The 13,861-nt window shown below is 31.6% G+C and overlaps 5 protein-coding genes across 6 annotated transcripts; 2 read left to right on the forward strand and 3 right to left on the reverse strand.

The window, feature by feature from the left end:
• The first annotated feature begins 410 nt into the window (after positions 1-410).
• Positions 411-3,053, forward strand: LOC111004029. The gene is made up of 4 exons (XM_022274837.2): positions 411-581; positions 1,063-1,231; positions 1,708-1,960; positions 2,606-3,053. Exons 1-4 carry the CDS (start codon positions 443-445, stop codon positions 3,011-3,013), a joined length of 969 nt encoding a protein of 322 aa, XP_022130529.2. The 5' UTR covers positions 411-442; the 3' UTR covers positions 3,014-3,053.
• On the reverse strand, positions 3,045-4,673 carry LOC111004017 (UPF0488 protein CG14286). Its single transcript, XM_022274819.2, has 3 exons — positions 4,352-4,673; positions 3,918-4,052; positions 3,045-3,777 (listed from the first exon to the last, which is right to left on the reverse strand). The coding sequence occupies exons 1-3, from the start codon at positions 4,533-4,535 to the stop codon at positions 3,455-3,457; spliced, it is 642 nt and encodes a 213-aa protein (XP_022130511.2). The 5' UTR covers positions 4,536-4,673; the 3' UTR covers positions 3,045-3,454.
• Positions 4,674-5,015: 342 nt separating this feature from the next.
• Positions 5,016-6,357, forward strand: LOC111004025 (mitochondrial import inner membrane translocase subunit Tim10). Of its 2 annotated transcripts, none has more exons than XM_022274829.2 (4): positions 5,016-5,168; positions 5,289-5,441; positions 5,685-5,858; positions 5,955-6,357. In XM_022274829.2, the coding sequence occupies exons 3-4, from the start codon at positions 5,717-5,719 to the stop codon at positions 6,092-6,094; spliced, it is 282 nt and encodes a 93-aa protein (XP_022130521.1). In that variant the 5' UTR covers positions 5,016-5,168; positions 5,289-5,441; positions 5,685-5,716; the 3' UTR covers positions 6,095-6,357. The 2 variants fall into 2 exon arrangements, with proteins under 2 accessions (XP_022130521.1, XP_022130522.1); XM_022274830.2 differs by having other exon boundaries at positions 5,706-5,858.
• On the reverse strand, positions 6,349-7,808 carry LOC111004024 (GPI mannosyltransferase 1). Its single transcript, XM_022274828.2, has one exon. It carries the CDS (start codon positions 7,670-7,672, stop codon positions 6,401-6,403), a length of 1,272 nt encoding a protein of 423 aa, XP_022130520.2. The 5' UTR covers positions 7,673-7,808; the 3' UTR covers positions 6,349-6,400.
• A 2,978-nt stretch (positions 7,809-10,786) lies between these two features.
• LOC111004023 (vacuolar protein sorting-associated protein 26B-like) lies at positions 10,787-13,461 on the reverse strand. Its single transcript, XM_022274827.2, has one exon. It carries the CDS (start codon positions 13,291-13,293, stop codon positions 11,899-11,901), a length of 1,395 nt encoding a protein of 464 aa, XP_022130519.1. The 5' UTR covers positions 13,294-13,461; the 3' UTR covers positions 10,787-11,898.
• Between the last annotated feature and the right edge of the window lie 400 nt (positions 13,462-13,861).

The raw sequence follows: 13,861 nt of genomic DNA on the forward strand, positions 1-13,861 counted from the left end.
GAATGTTATCACTATTTTTTTACTTGTTGTATGTAAAATATACGTTTTATTACGACCTGAAAGCGATGGGAATAATAATAATATTTTGATATAAATTGGCATTTTGTTTTTTATAAAAGAAACAAGAAACAGCAGGAGGCTCACCTGATGTTAAGTGATGCCGCCGCGCATGGACACTCAATGCCAGAAGGCTCGCGAGTACGTTGCCGGCGTTTTAAGAATTGCTACTCTCTTTTCTTGAAGGGCCCTAAATTTGTCTAAACTAAATAAATAATATAATATCCATGGGTCTTAAATTATGGCGAGGTCTTCAATAAAATAATATGAATGAGTTTTTACTACTGTAAAATTGAACCGTACACTATAATTTCCAATATTATAATAAAAATACCATATTTTCCAATGAAACAGCAAACCTATAAAATGCCAAACGATTTACGAAATGCATACATTTTATTTCATAATTCTTGTATTGAGCACACAAATTTTTGGGGACGAATACATCGATAATTTTGAAGATATAGTCTGGCAACGGTATGGCCTACGTAATGAAAAGGAATCTTTGAACTTATCCAAAACATGTAAGTACATATTTCACATTAGATGATTAACAAAAATGTTTCACAATAATTGTACAATTAAAACATTAAGTACAAATACCTATTCTTTAAGAACAATCACCATCCACCAGTTTTACAACTGCAAAATCTTTAAATCACGTTTGATTACCTGCCCGCCATTATTATTATTTATTACGTGATTATTATGACCGTATTTAAAACAGACCTTAAAAACGATTTATCAATATCATATGTGCCTAATATGATTTAGGAAACTTACATAGCCGCTAAGATTCAAGAAATAAGCATTGCCGTCAATTAGACTCCCAAAATTACCTACTTTCAGCGAATTAAAGAATATTCGATCTATATACTTCCGAACCTATGCATTATGGTTTGAATTTGCTTAAATCAAAATAGAACTTTATTCAATGAAAGAAGGTTTAAGCACGATAAATCGTCTACCTTTCTGCTGACTTCATAGAGAGCTTTAAATTTTCAGTCTTTCCTCCCTTAAAGAACTATGAAGTAAACGCCACGCACGTGTCGGAAGAAGTGTACCCATGGATTGCCCGGGTTATCCATTCTAGAAATTCAGATAAACCACACATGTGCACTGCTGTATGTGTGAAAGAGGAAATATTTGTCACTGCTGCTAGGTGCATTGCTACGTAAGGTTACTTACCTATTTTACGTCACGAAGATGCGCAGCGTTTTTGTCAAAGAAAGAACTTTATATGGCAATTCTGTCGCATAAAGTACCTCGTTCATGTAACCAATTACTCAGACCTTTTTTTCCGTAAATCTGGTAGAAATAAATATTTGATAATGTTCAATGTTAAATATTACACGTTGTGTGGTTTTAATTTAAATTATCTTTTGTTTACGGGAATAAAACTTTTCTAATGGATATTAGCGCGAATCTCTCTGTTTAACTACTAGTATGGTAAAGCGTCGAAACTGCGAGTTACGTGATTAATTCAGGTATAACGTTCCTGTAGTTTAGTTGTATATATTATGTTCGGTATTTTATATGCCAGGTGTAAATGCTAGGTAGTTTCAAAGCCTGTTCGTTTGCTTAATTCATGTGCGTTTCCTCGGTTTTTAATCTTTAAATGTGTTTATAAATTCATTTTATTTTATTCAGCCTACACATCACCTACACTAGAGTTATATATAAAGACCACAGAATATTTTCAAAAGCCTTTATTGTACCTTCAAATGGGTCAAAGCAAGGATATGATGATGTTGGATTTATCGTGGTACATAAACGCTATTTTATGGGCGTATGGCACACAATAGACATTTACCCTCTAAACAGAACTGACACTGCATATGAATGGTTTAGAAATAGTAGCTTCAATGATACCCATAAAGTCGTGGGTTATACAATTAAAAAGGTAAGTGGATTCATGCGATCATATTTTATATAGCATGAGATAACTTCTAGAACAGTGAAACCCAACCCATTTTGTCCAATGCCCCACCTTAACCTTTCTTAAATCTGTATGATCACTTTAGTAACTTAAACCAAAGAATTAAAGAATAAATTACTAGGAAATTGTTAACGAAACAAAATAAGTAAAATTTCAAAACATAATTAAAAACTGTACCTACTTAATGCAAAATTCCAAATAATTTTAGAGGTAGGTAGTAATTAATGTAAGCGGTTCGTGTTTCCCATGTTTGGAAACACTGTTCTAGAAGCAAGAACAACTTAAAGCTATTTTCATCGGTACCCTCAATAGTAATATCGACCCTGGATTTAAAGATGACAATTGCATACAAAAACGTCGGGATTATTGCCGCTATTGGAAGTAAAAAGCGCTAGTATTGAACATCACCAAACGATGATTTGCTGTACAGTTATCGGCGGATTCGTGGGGCTCTGGGCTATAATAGAGAAGTCACCCGTAATAGACTCACACGCGAAAAAATACCCCAACAAAAAACAAGCTACGGGGAATTCTCTGTTCCTTCCCGTCTGTGTTTAAAATACATATATGCAATACTAAAAATGTAAATTTTGTCTATTGGTTTTGCAGGGTTTTCATAGAATAAGAAATCCACTATCCGACTTCTTTCTAACCGAACTCGAAGTTTTCATAGACATAACGTTGTGTAATGAAGTTTATACGTTCAACAACCTTATGGGGGACTTTAATGTTCCTTGCTATCATTCTTGCACGTTGGATGATTATAGACACGACGAACCAAGATGTTCCATGTACCATGGAGTTGAAGGTGGCGCGGTATTCAATACGAAAACCAACATCTTGCTAGGGGTTGCAACTTGGGGTGCTTTTTATAGCAAATATGAATTGCCAGTAGGATTATCTGTGGTAAATTCTGCAAGTTTTCATGAAGACTACGCTTGTGCTATGAAAATACAAGATGATAGCAGAGTTGAGGTTGAAAAAGGATTTTATCAATCACTTTGCAGTGGACATTAGTTACTTGAAGGGTACAACTAAATAAATGAAAACTGTTTTAACAAAATTGTTTTATTACCTTACTTAAAATCTAATTTTCATGCTCGGCATTGCCAAGTTCATTTATACTAATACAATATTACAAAATTATGAAAAGCGGTTTGTACAATTATCATATTACCTAATTAATTAAATTATCAGTTGGGGTATGTTTTCAAAAATTTAAGTTACATACCATAATGAAAGCTGATGAATCTGACCAAACCCAATAATTGTACATTATTTAACTTTTATACTGTTTATTGCTTCAAATGACATATCAAATTCATAAGAGGATTTGTTTTTAAAAATACATTTAAAAAAATGTGAAAAAATTTATAAGCCTTAAAAACTAAGAAAATAAACTGCAGTTTTCATAGTAATATCTGAAATATATAACTAAATTTAACGGTCTCACTTTTATTACTTACTCTTTCCGTCTACATCAAAATTAAACTTAAAGTCTGAACCAGAAGCAGAAAATTTACATTTATTTAAATTTTCTTTCATGAGATTTTCAGCATCATTTTTGATAGTTTTTGATGTGTTGCCAGTATCTGTTAACACAATGTTTTCCGTCTTGTCAATTACATTGTTTAATTCTTTTGCAACATTGTCTTCTCTTTCTTGTGAAACATTAAAACTGAACTTAAATGCAGTATCACCACTCGATAAAAATGCTGATTTTCTTAGAAATGTAGCCTTTGGCAGCACTGGATTATCTGCTATCTTTATCTTGCTTGCCACTGAAAGAAGGAATTTGTGTACAAAACGAAGATAGCACATTTTTGAAATTTTTAAGGTACAGTTGAGTTATTACAGCAAAACAAAACAATATTTAAATACTAACCAACAAAGAGAAACATCAAAAAAGATCCTTACATACTTTTGACCAGGCTCTTCTCTTCAGCTGCCATCTTTGCTCTATAGTCCCCTAGATGTTTCCGCATCAGCTGCCTTTTCCGTATTATTGGCTGATTGTTATTTTTTAATATTGTCAATACTTTCCACATTTCTTGTACTATAAAATAATGTTTTGTTTAAGTTTTTACCAAATGTGTTGTTCTGGTAACCTAAAGTATTGTATGAATTATTAAATATAATATGACTGGGTAATATGGCTGGCATCTATGCAAACCATAACAATTGGAACTAGCATGTGTTTTAAGCATTAAGCTTATTTTTTTACTCTACATACATAAAGAAATAATACTTAACTTGAAAACATTTCAACAGTACTAGTACTTTAATAACAAAAATTTACATGAATAATTAAAGTTTACAAATCAAATAATTTCGATTTTTGAATGTATTACTTACGCTGTCTATCATTTCCTTTCTTATCACCTATAGATTTTTCTAATTTCTGGATACACCAAAGAAGCTGTAACTGAAATTCCCTTAACGATTCTTCGGGGTCTCTTTGATCTGACCCATCGGGCTTAGTAGATTTTTGCAGAGCTTTTGGCTTACCCGTACTATGTAATTTTGTTACTTTCGGCATTTCTATCGATTACTTATGGAAATTGGTAATTATATTAATCTTCTAAATTAACTCAACAGCTAGGCTTATACTCAGCAAACAGCACGTTTTGTTTTTAATTTTTACTTGTCTTGTGGCTTTTTTATCAAACACTTTGACAATGGACAATGAAAACAAACGAATTAATGATTCACAGATAGCATTAATAACTCAATAGTATTTTTTTATATTTGATCTACAATTAGGAAATTATGTACACTTTAGGAATTAATTACCGTTACAACATAAACATGAAAAAACACCAATATAATATGTAAAAAATATAATAAAGCGAGCATAATCGTCTACTGTAAAATCTATATTTTTGTATTTTTTTCAAATTTTTAAATTCGTGATATATTATCTCAGCAAGATGTCGATAAGATTTTACGACTTACGTCTTTTTCTTCTTTTAATTATTACTTTTATTATAGAAGCCGCGAGTATGCCGCTTTCAAGCAAAATTTATTTTTCACTCGACTATGGTAACACGGCAAACGTCATTCTTTTGATTTTTCGCAGAAATTATGTCGCTTGGAAAATTTGGAAAAATAACTCTTTCGTGGTAATTATTTACATAATAATTACTTAATCCGTAATTTTCACATGTGTGTGGTGAGCTATACATATATTTTAAATTGGTAAAATAAAATAAATGAAATTTAGGTTATATTTTTCTAAAACTGATCTAGATCTTTATTCAAAACTATATTTAATTTAATCTTACTTATCTAGGGTGGGAATAACTGCTGTAAGCTTGTCGCTCTTTGTGCTAGCCAAAGGTCACATTAATGAGAGACGTTTGGAGAATATGAAATCTCGTGAACGCATGAGAAAATCTAACGAAGGAGAATACCCAGACGTTTACCGAAAACTGTGAGGAAAATAGTAAGTTGAAAATTCTAAACATTTTTATAAATCATTATATATATATATTTAAACAATAAACTAGCAGATCTAAGCTTTTTTATTGTATAATTTAAAATGCCATGATTTAAATAGCAAAAATTACAATAATTCTGATTTTGTACCTAAAAGCTGATAAATTGCCTTAATTTTTTGTGAAATAATTGGAAGGTTTGTGGCAAATCTAAAAATGCTTAAATTTGTATACTTTAAATGTATTTCCAGTTATAACATAGTACAAATTAGAATATAGGAAAATGGCAGTTCCACAATTAGACCCCGCAAAGCTCCAGCTGGTGCAAGACCTGGAGATTGAGATGATGTCTGACATGTACAATCGTCTTATTGGAGCCTGTCATCGAAAATGTATACCTGTTAAATATTATGAACCTGAACTTGGTAGGTTATCTTTCAATGTTGCATTTGAATGATTCTGATATTGTTGTATTTTCTACCTATACTTTAAACAATCAAACAAACAAAATTTTGTTTTAGGAAAAGGCGAATCAGTATGTTTGGATAGATGTGTTGCAAAGTACCTTGATGTACATGAGCGAATTGGTAAAAAGCTATCTAACATGTCTCAAGGAGAAACTGAAGATTTAACTAAAATTAATCTACAGGAAAAGAAATAATAGCAGTATGTTTTTTTTAATAAGAATAGAAATAAAGACACAAAAGCCATAATATGTCTGATATTATGCTAACTATATTATCAAAGCTTAATTCAATAGTTTTAAATAAATTATACTTAACAACATGCTGCCTCGACTAAGTTTGTATTAAAGGTTCTGATGTTAATAGAAATACTGCTTTAATTAGAAGAAGTGGTATATATGTGCATTTGTTTTAATGTTAGTTTTTGGTGTAGTTTAGAATAAAAAAAATATGAATTCTATATTTTATTTCATTGCAAATCTATCTATAAAAACAACTAAATACTACTTATTTTTGATTTCACTCATATTAACAATTTGCCCAAAACCATAGTTAGGCTTATAATATTTTATGAGTTGCCCTAAAACATAAATGTTTGCAAAAAAAAACAATACTCCACTTAACCAAATGAAAACAAATGTATCTTGTCCTTTAAACTCTAATAAATATGCAAAATATAGCCACTTAGCTTGGGGGAACATCCAAATGATACCTAACATTATTGCAAGGTTTGGTTTCATATTAAAATCGTGAACAACTAATGGTAAAAGTGAAAGAAACCATATGAAGTATTGTGAGGTCATAACACTGTTGTAGGCAACCAGCACCATTGATTGACTAAACAAACAGAAAGCAAGTGTCTTTGTATTTGTACCAAACGCTAAACTAAGTATAAACAAAATGACACATTCAAATATCTGTGTTAACATTTTAATTAAATCGATTGTTTGACCAGAAGTCAAATATGAGTAATAAAAGAGGATTGAAAAATTGTGCCTGGTATCTTTCCTAAACAGATGGTAAATGTAGGTTTCAAATAAAAATTCATAACCATACAATAAATACATTCCCCCAGTAATGGTTACAAAAGTTAAAACACAACTAAAAGCTAAAATCAATTGCTTTTTATTAGGTAGTAGCTGGATGAAACCATCTTTTATATTAGTTTTCTTTGTAATTTTATATTCTCCAAGAGATAGATACATGGGAAATGTAAATGCTATGGGATATAATCGCAAATGTATTGAGAGTCCTAGAAACATGCCACTCAGGAAATATTTTAGATTACCTAATACTAAATCGGTCTGGAGAAACAAAAGTGAAATTATTATGAAGAAACATGGCATAGAATCTGCGTTACCTCGGGTGGAAATGGCTATACTCATAGGATTGTACAACCAAAATAAGGAGCAGTGAATTGCGATTTTAGACGCAGTACTTTTACTCCCTAGTTGCTTTTCAATGAGTTGTTTTATTGCATAGGAACAAAATATATCAAAAACACAGAATAAAATTTTTCCAAAGTTCGAATTTAAGAATACATTTGGTGTCAAAAGGATGGCAATAATTGGGCTATATCTATACGTGTGACGTTTGTACGGGGAATCACCTTGATATACGTGTTTTGCTGCATCTGTAAAAACTTTATAATCTATGTCTGTGTATGGTACATCAAAATGGCTGTCATGATAAGTGCCATAACAGACAAAAGCTAAACGAATGATAAATGCTAGTGTGGCGTGAAATTTAAATTGTAAATCTAAAACTCCTAACATTTTATATTCTCGTTTTTAACGTCTTTGCAGCGCTTTGTAAGCAGGTTTTGAATTCTTGAAATTCCTTAGCACAGTCGTCCTTTTTCACTGAATCTTCGTTTAAAAGTACGCAACGAGCGTAAAGCATACCTTGCTTAGAACATTTCGCATAAATTAGCGGATATTTGGCAAATCTTTCTTTTGCTTTTGATACCGCTTCCATACCTTATGAAGTAGTAAAGTTTCTCTTAGGATTAAATGTGGTAGGGGGTTCGCTAGTGTCGATGGGTTCTAGCTCTCTAAAACATAAATCGTAGATTGGTTTAGAGAAGAATATGCCAAGGAATAAGGTGGTGAATGTCACTTGAAATGTCCTCGGGTATTTGAAAATCCAACTTCTTTGACCTAGTGTTTTACTGCGACGACGTTGATCCATTATCTGAAAAAGAAATACTAGGAAACTAAATTATTTTAAAGAATAGGTTCATATATTTAACGAAAGACGTTTCATAAATACAAAGAAAGTTATACAGCGTTATCGCCAAAGCTTACGTTCATTATTATTAACGTAAGATAGAGGATGCCTGATAGTTTTATCCAAAAGCATTTTGGATAGAAAAAAAACTGCGGCACGCGAATGAAACGAAAAACTCATAGACTAGTAGGAATGTAGGTAGTTGCCAATAAATTTTAGGTGTACGGACGTCAATCTTAGCTAGCCTTGTTTCTGACTCTAGTTCTCGAATTTACGTAAAAACGGATCCGTTAAGTACAAAACTAGTAATTGGTATTGTCTAGGTTCCAGGTATCAATTTCAATACCAAAGTGGCTTAATCCCACATTGGTAACATGACACTCGTTTGTGAAGCCGGACATACCTTCAAGAAAGTCTATCATATCTATTTTATGACAAGTGAAAACTAAAAACGAATGCTGAGATATACTTCGTTAAAATATTAACTTTGTTTAACAAACAGATTTAGAAGGATTCCGTGATCGTGAACATTACCCAAAATAAACACCTATTATGTAAAATCATACAATCTTAAAATAGTATTTTTTTGTAAAAAAAAGGTTCGCTATGTGGATATCCTCAGAATATAAGGCGTTCAATCTGGCATTATTGTATTGACATATTGTGGGTTCGGAGAGACAAACTTTTTCCCGGAACTGAAGGATTTTTCTTACCTAAAATCGTTTATCCGCCCTGTCAGTGACGGGCGCAAATGTCCTAGGCTCCAAGCTGTAGCCTTCGCACACCAAAGACACGTGTTTGTGCTTCAAACAGCACTGCCTCATCGCTTCAAACACACGATCACAACGTACTTCTTGAAAGTTATGTTCTGAAATAACAAACATTTAATAAAAATTATTACCAAAACCGACCTTATCTTTGTCTATGAGAGTTGTGTTACTGTTTCTTGATAATGCATAATTTCTAAACGAAAAGTAGAGAAGAGTTCAATTGCGGATCCGTCACTATTCGCCTAAAAAGAATTGTAGAAAAAAAAATTCAATATTTAGTGCCAATAAGCAATCTTTAAATATCGAATATTTATATACATCAAGAAAATGCTGCCAGCATTAAATTATTCTGCCACAGTATGCTAACTGTTGAAGTTATATTTTATTAATAATAAATGAAGGACTGTTATAGTATACACGAATGTAATAGGGGGTTTTGCTACTGTCAGCTACGAAGTCTAAAGTATATCCCAATCATTATTTATAATATATTATTGTAGGGGCATATTTCATACGATTCCAGGCACTTATATTTTGTTTATTACACGCTACGTTTAAACGGTCAAAACTCTCAACTTATCGGCGCATATTATATTTACTGCTTTTTATTTTTAACACTCGATAAGACTCGTACATACATTAAGGGGGAGGTTTACACAGTACTAGGCTAACATTTAGAAATGTGTGTTTTATTCGCTAATATAGTCACTGTAACAGACTCACAACTTTACAAAATCCAGGGCGATTGCTATTACAGGAAAGATGATTACATTATGAAGATAAGGAATGAATGCTTGTTCGAAACCTTTTATAGGGGTAAATAAATAGACAAGATATCAATTTATAGATTTATTCATTAACAATATATTGATGTACATCAAACATTTTACATAATTGTCCATAATTGATCAATCCTTAAAATAAAAAATAGAATTACTGAAGCATATTGGACACCATCAGTCTAGATTAACGTTCTGGCTGGTAATGTATAATTTTCTAATAAATAATGTTTAAAATTTCCAATGCTTCATATAATGTAAGTGTAATCAAATATAAACTATTTTAATCCCCAATTTTTTATACAAATATAAATTAATCAGTTTAATAGCGATTTAATTCTCTATGTTTAGTAGATTCATATGTTCATTGGCAACTTAACCTAACCAATGAAGTGAAGGACACATTTAATATATTCAATTGAAATAAATTGATGTTGACTACAGTAAATACATTGGTTAACTGTTAACAGCATAGAATTTGATTCTCACTTAATGCTGATATATAAATTGAAAAACATTAGCATACAATAATTATAATGGGTAATTTTGTAATAAATCCCAATCGCAAAAACTGGAAAAACCATTAACACGCCGTAGGTACATAAGGTCAGGTGATTACATTATGTAACCAGCACAGTTTGTCTCTAGACAGTAAACTCTATAGAGAATTATATTTCAACCAAGAATTTTAAATTACAAACAATTGTTGAATCTATAATCTACTTTAACTCGACTTCTCAGGCAGTTTTATATAATCGATAGAAAAACTATTTAAATTATGCCCAACTGCAATGATGCTAAGCAAACCTACTTTTTAGTTGCGTTAGCTAAAGAAACAAAACTGCTAAGCCGTAAGTGGCAAAGTTTTAAAAATACAAGAATCAAATCAGAAACAGGTCTAAACGGAATAAAAACTTTAAGACTGGTTTAGCCAAGTTGTTAAACCAAGCCTAGGTTGAGTAAACACACATATGTCAAGTCTAATTATACCTTCAATTATTAGTTCCCAGCATCACAATTCATTGCAGTTGATACAGGCTTCCTGCCTGATTTTAAAATACCGATAACATAACGAATTTAAAAGGATGCTTTTTCCAATTTATAAAAGCTGTTATATTTCATAATATTTTATTGAACCGAAATATTTATATACAGATCATTATTTACTAATCTCATAATAGGTGTTATCATTCAGATAGTCACAAAGCGGTCGTGAATGACGTAATAACGAAATACATGAAACGAGACTTCATAACGCTGACAATGTTTAATCGAAAATAACAATTCTATAAATAATTATTGTAAAAATAAGACATGCCATGATGAATGTATTTATAATGAAGTCAATATTTAGTTTCACAATTTTTGCAAGCCCATAAATTCACAGCAATAATTTTAAAATAATTCTGCACATATATACAAATTCAGTTTTCATAATAAAAAAAACATTTCCATGTGACCTTCATAATAATTGTTATAGTTGCCATGAGTTTTATATATGTATAAATTAATTTCAATATAACATTATTATTCTCAGATATCCATTAGGTACATAATTTAAAATGACTAATTAATTTCATATGATAGCAGTCATTAGTAAGTTGAATTTGATGAAGAAAATAGTCCATTAACAGAGTATGTACTATGAATATAATGGAAAAGCTATATAACAATCTGATACTAGCAATAAAAGTGTATAGGTGTTCAATTATGATCAATTATCTGAATGAAATTAGCTAAATATTATTAATGTACCTATTGCATAACACATACTTCTCAACTTCTGACATGATCTCTCTAATATACAAATAAGGCTACCAATATTTAAATATTGCTTCTCTCAAATACACTAATCTGTGTAAAAATATACAAATTTTCTTGCAAAAAGAATTAGAAGCTATAGTATACTGTGCACTGCACTTTAATTAACAAAAATTGAGATAAACAAATTATAGGCATACATTGATATATCATTTATCTATCCTACTCAAATAAATATGTACTTTATGTTCAATAGCATTGCATCTTGAAGACACCAAAGAAAAGTGCATTTTTCAAACCTTATCACAATTTTGTTATTACACTTACATTATTTATAAGACTACTTGATAAAACATAAAAAATGACATTAACAATCTAATGGGTATACATATTTTAAACAATTGTTTTCAAATAAAACATGTAGTCCATAGAATTGGTGCGTATCACCGCACAAGTAAATGGCTATTGACTTGGGCTGGCTTCACTTTCCACTAGCCTTGGCTTTTCAGCAAGTTGTGGCTTTTCAGCGAGAAGGGGTTTTTCGGCAACCATTACCTTTTCAGCTTGTGGCTTTACTTTTTTGACTTGGGGTTTTTCACTTATCTGTGGTTTCTCTACTTCTGCTATTTTTACACAATTTTCAGAAACTGGTGACTTATCTATGTTATTTTCTGGTAGTGTTGTTGGAGGGCTATCAGTATTTTCCGTAACATCCATTGTTACTTCAATATGTGTGTTGGACATTTTCTCAGGTAAGTCATCAGGTTCTTCTTGTTCCATTTGTGCAGGGCCATTTTGCTTCTCTGCATGCAAAGGTGGGGAGACTGACCTTTGCAAGTTTTCTGGTACATTTGGCGATGCTGTTCTGATCGAATTCTCCTCACTAGAGGCACTAAGCTGTCTTTGAGGTGTTGGAGTAGCAAGGTTTTGTGGATGATGTGGATTATGAAGTGGTAAACGTGATTTATCACTTTTCCTCCATAAGGTTACTTCTTGCTGCTTGAAGTAACGACGATCTTCAGTATCCATCAACACAAGATTAAGATAATACCTTACAGAAAACTTGTTGTTAATGTCCCTCATGGTAGGAGTTAAATCATAGCCAGCTAAGAAAACACGTATCGGAATACTCTCACCTCGAACTGGTGCCCCATCCATAATTTCATACTTTGCAACAGTTTCATTTTCTGTAAATGTGTGAGGACCTGAACCAGTGGTTTCTCGTTTGATAATTGATATTTCCATGTGTTTTATTTTTATTCTGACAAGAAGGAAGTATATTTTACCAACAATAACATCTTTTAAATGATATTTTGATTTATTATATTCAAACTCAATGTGTAGACAGTCCTCAATGCCCACTTCCATTTTAATGGAATTTAACACGTCCGGATAGCTACATAGCGTGTGCACAGCGATATCAACCTCTTTAACAATATCTGTTAAACGTCGAACAATCGTAGCCCGCAGGAAATATCGTAATCTTACATTAGCACCAGTATAAACTTCATATGGTTTTTCAACATTTGCAAACTCAAATGGATACAATGTATGCTGTAATAAGTCGCCAGGCCGGGCGAGCTCCTTTACCAAAGAAATAAATTCATGATGATTACCTCTGTCATAAAATAGTTCTATCTGACCAATGAGTTCTACTTTAATTCCTTGATGCTCTAGTTTCGAGCCTGGTTTTCTCAATGTTACATTTACACGGCCAGATACAGTTTCACCATCGTAATATAATAGTAATTTCTCTTTTTTACCATCATCTGTCTTTACCTCCGCAACTTTGCGTTTGTCAGCATCATCGAACACGATTTCGATATCCGCTGTCTGTCCAAATCCGAAAAAACTCATTTTAACACTATACTATTACGCAACACTTCACAAACTTATTATAGATATTTTGAAAGAAACAATAGAGTTAATTTTGAGCAAAACATTGAAAATCGGCGATGAAACGCCCGCAATTCTAGAGGCGACTGAATGATTGCAGTAAAGATGGCGACTAAATTTAATGTTAGTTGTCGGCAAGTGGTTTCGTAAATAAAATTTTATTGAATTAACTTACCAACAAGGCATCTCTGGATCTCACAAGCAAATTTCTTACAAGGATCGACAGGCATAAATATTAAGAAACAGGGATTTTTTAAATATATAAAATCTCAAATTACAATCATGTGTACATCAGCTATTTTTATTATATGGCAAGATTGGCAAGAAATATTAAAATGTTCTTACTAATAAGCCTGAGTTTCATATAATTTGAAATAGTCAATATCATCAGTTGAAAATGCAATATTTTTATTAACAATTATGTTGAATGAAATTTAAACGTTGATATTATTTTATAGAGTATTTCTATAAACGTTTCCAAATAGTGTAAACTATTGCTGACATATTAGGAACGCATCCTTATTACTAA

Source organism: Pieris rapae, chromosome 9 (assembly GCF_905147795.1).
Source record: "Pieris rapae chromosome 9, ilPieRapa1.1, whole genome shotgun sequence".
NCBI classification, from domain to species: Eukaryota; Metazoa; Arthropoda; class Insecta; order Lepidoptera; family Pieridae; genus Pieris; species Pieris rapae.